The 5,227-nt window shown below is 46.1% G+C and overlaps 1 protein-coding gene across 1 annotated transcript; it reads right to left on the bottom strand.

The window, feature by feature from the left end:
* Positions 1 to 4,164: 4,164 nt before the first annotated feature.
* On the bottom strand, positions 4,165 to 5,134 carry LOC125189890. The gene is made up of 2 exons (XM_048087115.1): positions 4,701 to 5,134; positions 4,165 to 4,327 (listed from the first exon to the last, which is right to left on the bottom strand). The coding sequence occupies exons 1-2, from the start codon at positions 5,132 to 5,134 to the stop codon at positions 4,165 to 4,167; spliced, it is 597 nt and encodes a 198-aa protein (XP_047943072.1).
* Positions 5,135 to 5,227: the final 93 nt, after the last annotated feature.

Consider the following 5,227-nt stretch of genomic DNA (forward strand, 5'->3'; position numbering starts at 1 on the left):
AAGTGGATGACTTGTTCTATTCCGAGAAGGAGAAGTTCCCTGCCCGAGGGACAGAAGCTGAAGTGGCAGAGTATCTAGGTCTAGGTCTAGGAGTCAGTTTAGAGTCTAAAGAGTCGGTCAGGGGATAACCGTGCTTTGAAATTCGCCTTATTCTTTTTCTTGTCTTTATACTTGAGGACAAGTATGATTTAAGTGTGAGCAGTTTGATAAGGCTAATTTCATGCATCGGTTATGTGGTGAAAAACACTTTATTTTACTGGGTTTAACGCAGTTTTTAAGCCACGTGTGTGAAGGAATCGCTAAATCCAGGAAGAGCTGGAGGCAATGGACTAGCGAAGGAATACGAAGGAAAGTGAGCAGAGTTGAAGAGAAAAAAATGGCTGGACGAAGGGAATCAATAGCTGAGGGCAACAAAGACTATTCATACCTCGTTGGACCCACTTCTACGCCTATATATAGAAGAGCATGCAGCACACGAGAGATAGATGATTTTGCTCTCAGCTCACACACTCACACACACACTTGGGAAAAATGGGAATTCTGGGATATTAAGGGTTTCTAGGGGTTTATCTTCGGCGAAAGTCAGTGGTAACACCGTCCTCACGGAGGGCGAAGAAACAATCAGTTTACATTCAGTTTTTTGCACTTTTATTCCGTCGAACTTCAACGTTTTGGAAGTCGATTTGGTTGCTGGCTACTTATCGATTATCTATGCATTTAGTTTATGTCATGATGGAGTTTATCTTGTGTTGATTTACGTTGATTCTGTGTTTTGAGGTTTAATTTCAGAAGTTGATTGTTATTCTCTGTTTTGGATAATTTTGTGCTTGATCTGGGAAAGAGGTTGTGGATCTGTGTTGTTGTTGTTGATCGGTGGTTGTTTGGCGAATCTGTAGCTATGGATATACTTTTGGTCGGAGTTTGTTTCGGATGGTTGGATCCGAAGTGGATTTAGCATCCGAGGTTGGATCTGAACAGGGGAATCAAGTTTTGCATGGATTTCGAACACTTTTGCTCTCTTTTCGTTTTACTTCGTCTAGTAGTCGCAGATATGCTTAGTTTTAATTGTTGTTCTTCGTTTAATTGTTTTTAAATTCAGTCTGCTTCGTTTTCGATCCACTTTCCATCTCTGTTTCTACTGAAATTTTATGCAAATTGTTGGAGAAGATGATGTCGCTGTTAGTTAGTACTTTAGTTAGTTGTTTTCCAGCTTTTCATCCGTACTTTACCTTTTCAGCAAATGGTCCCCACCGTCAGTTCATTTCCCAGGTCTAGGTAATTTAGAAAATAGTTTCTTAGATCTAGTGATTGTCTCGTTTTCCAGTTTACATGCATGATTTCTGTTCTGCCTAGATCTAGTTGTTAGCGTAGCAGATTTCAACTCCAAGTTTAGTTTAATTTCCTCAACCCAAAATGCGTGGCAGCAGCCAACCCAAAAATAGTCCCGAATCCTTGAGCATGTTTAATTGCGCATTCATCTCTGTGGGATCGATCCCTACTTCCCTGTGCTAATTTTAGTATACGTGGTTGAGGGTTTTGAAGCGATATTTTGTGTGTCCGACGACCGAGATCTTCCAACGATCCGTGAGTTCCTAGACCCTGTGATCTAGTGGATTCGCTGGACCTATGAGGCTTGTTATTCCTTTCTGAGCACGCAGTCTAAACACAAAAAGTTGTAGTAGCAGCTCAGCTTCAAGCGTCGACCATGTACATCGGAGATAGGTCTTTTGCCTCTGTTATGATGATGTTGTTGCGCACGAAGGCTCCTAGTATGTGGCAGAGGGACAAGTTCCTAGCTGGATGGGTTGCTATCAGGTGGCATTGGTAGGCTGTCCAGAATCCCAAATGCAGCCTCCTACCGCGATTAGCGCACCACACCATGTACAATTCAGTCATAGATGTTCTGGCAGCCGAATTACTCTGTCCCAGTAAGTTGTAGCCCAAGTAGAGTTGCACTAGTCTGAGTATGGAATTGTTGAAGTGGGTGGATCTGGATGTAGTGGAGGCAAACTGAGCAGCATCGGGGTGGGTTAGCTCCTCCCAGGCTTCCTGGAGCTCAAAGTCTATGTGCCTCCTCGGTACCCCCCTCTCTCGGCTTCTCCATTCTGGTCCTATAGCCTCCTCCAAGATACACATTCCCAGTCGCACGGTCCACTCGATCAGACTCATGGACAACTCTCCACCGAATATCCTGAAGGAAATTGACACCTCGTCTAGGTCCGTTGTGACTTGGAACCTAAACGTGGTGAAGAACTCTTTCGCTAATCTCACAGATATCTTCGGGTCCCTATTCTCTAATAGCCACTCAAAACCCAATGCTTCCATACTGGCTAGGAAGGAATCACGAACAGATAACTCATCCAAAGAGGGTATGTGGAGTACCTTTCCGCATTTGACTTGCTTGCTGCTATCTTCCTTGTCATCAAATGCGTCTTGAAGCTTTTTAGTGTTGTAGTGCTTCATGTCCTCCATAAGCTCATCAGTGAGCTTTACCCTCCACCGTCGGTACACAATCCTCTCTACCGGAGGGTGGACTAGTTCTTGGTGGTTGTCGGGGAGCTGTTGCTCATGATACTCTTTCCCTTCTAGAGAGATATCGCTCTCTGAGTCTGACTCCTCGCTGGAAGTGTAGTCGATGTCACTTAACCTCCTTCTTTCTTCTGTCTCTCTGATCACTATGCTGGCATTGGCCGTGCGTTGTTTCTTTATGACTTGCTTTGTCTTGACAGGGGCCTTCCCATTTCTCTTTCTTTCCTGGATATACTTTTCTTCGACTTCCATTGCCTTTGCTTCTTCGTCGGCTTGTGTTGAAGTGGCCTCCTGGGTAGTAGGCGTTCACCATGCGGGTACTAGTATCACTTCTTGTTGCCTCCTCCCGACCTACTGACTCTGATGCGAGGTCCAGACCCTCAGCCACCTTGTTAGGTTTCTCCTTCTGGTCAGTCGGCGTTGATGATACTGTCCATGTTGCCATTTGGGTGTCCTTCTGGCTAGCTTTCGAGGGCTCCTCCCCAGGTTTTGTAGGAGTAGTCTTCTCGTCTTCGCTAGAGACCTCCACTGCATCTGCTGCTGGTGTTTGCTCCTGCCTTGTTGGACTTCCACTTTCCTAAGCATCTCTGTGACACTCTTTGGGGTTTCTGCCTTTCTGCCTTGGGGTCGTTCTTCAACACTAGCTTCCTTTTTACTGGCTTTGGTTTAGACACTATTGAGGCTTCCTCTGGTTGTGTTTCTGGTTCCTGCCTCTCCTCTTCAAGTTTTTCAGCTTTCTTGGGTTGTTCTTCTGTCATCTCCTCCACGAAGTGGTGGACTACCCCCTCTGACTCGCCTGCTTCCATGGTTGTTTCCCCTCTCCCTACTGCCTGGGATGCGAGGTCTAATACCTCAGCCACCCCTTCAGTATTTACCACGATCCTATCTCCCTTGTGTAAAACCGACTGGAACTCCTCATCCATCATTAACCCTTGCTTCTTGGTCGTTTCGTTCAGGTCAATCTCCTCCTTCTCTGCTTCATCGGTTGTTGCTTCAGTGGCCATTATCTCCTCTGCTTCACCCTTATCTCCCTCGCTTATTCCCCCTCCGCTCTCCTTTTCCTCTGTTTCTCCCCAGTTGGGATCTTGATACGCGGAAAGAAGGCTAACGTCGAACGGCTCTTTTTGTTGGTGTATGGGAGAAAGGTGAGAGGGTTCTGATTGTGCAGTTACTGTTGGGGAGGTCTTTTCGGATGTCGGATTTGAGGTTTTTGGGGTGGTGGTGGGTGGGTTTACTGTGGTCGCAGTTGGGGTAGGGTTTGGTGTCACCGGCATTCCTCCGGTCAGGCTAAATCCGGCCAGGGTCGCTGTCCAATCTTTGTTCGGGTCTTGTTGCCTTAGATACACTGCCAGTGCGTCTAAAGGAAACATTGCTGGAATTTGTGTCGTCGGCGTTGGCTGTGATCGTTGCGGACTCGGCGGCCGCGATTCGGCTGTCGCTCGGACTTCTGGGGGGTCTTCGCCGTTGGTAGATGTTAGGTTGCCTATTGTTTTCCTCTTTGTCATGGCCTGTATCGGTGGTGGTTCTCTTTTTCCGGTAGTGATTCACGGTGGTTTTTCGGAGTGGGGTGGTGGTTGTGGGTGAGAGAATGCAGGTAAGGGTTTGTAAAGTGAAGGGGAGTAGGCGGTGGGGTATTTAATAGTGGGGTGGGCAGTTGAGGGTTTTGACCGGTTGTAGACGGTTGCCAGGTTGCGACGCTTCAGGTGGGAGGCGGTTGGGCGTTCTCGCAGCTGCTTGGACGTCCCCTGTCACGTCTCTGCTCCACGCGCCCTCCCAGTCTCTGCACTCGCCTTCAAAGCTGCAACACCCCAAAATTCAAACTTCACTCATCTCTCCCTTCTCAATTAGCTAAAAATAGAAATAAAGCAAATAAATGGCTCTTAAATATAATTCAGAGTTTCACCCAAGTGGTATCCTTGTGGTCAGTACGGACTCCAAATTAATATTTAAGATCCGATTTTTTTTATTTTTTATTTTTGGTATGTTTCCTATTGAACTTAAGTTAAATTACTAAATATTCACAATATTTACACAATTACTAAGGGTATTTGAAGTTTTACCTGGTCAGTAAGCACAAATCATATAACGTTGACCAGGTGGAACTCCAAACCCCTTTTCTATTGGCTATTTAGACGCTATTAAAGTGTAGTGGAAGTTCTTCCACTACATACATTTCTTCATTTTCCCTATATATTTTTAACCTATGCCCATTAACGACAAAAGGTTCAGAGTTAGGGACACTCCCTGAAATCTCGACCGCTCCATTAGCACGTAGTGCAGTGATAGTGTAAGGTCCTGCCCATTTTGACTTGAGTTTCCCAGGCATTAGCTTTAATCTCGACTGGAAGAGTAGTACTTTCTGACCAACTTGGAGATTCTTGGTTCTCAGATTTTTGTCGTGCCACATCTTTGTTTCCTCCTTGTACCACATGGCTGAATCAAACGACTCCAATCTGAGTTCTTCCAGCTCTTGTAGCTGCAGCTTCCTTTCCTCTTCACAGGCCTTAGCAATCATGTTAACCTGCTGAACTGCCCAGTACGCTCGGTGCTCAATTCCTACTGGCAAGTGGCACATTTTCCCAAAGACGATGCGATATGGGGACATCCCGATAGGAGTTTTGTAGGCTGTCCGATATGCCCACAGAGCATCCTCCAACCTTGTGCTCCAATCTTTTCTGGAGGGGTTGACTGTCTTCTC

This window comes from Salvia hispanica, chromosome 5, assembly GCF_023119035.1.
Source record: "Salvia hispanica cultivar TCC Black 2014 chromosome 5, UniMelb_Shisp_WGS_1.0, whole genome shotgun sequence".
Lineage (NCBI taxonomy): Eukaryota > Viridiplantae > Streptophyta > Magnoliopsida > Lamiales > Lamiaceae > Salvia > Salvia hispanica.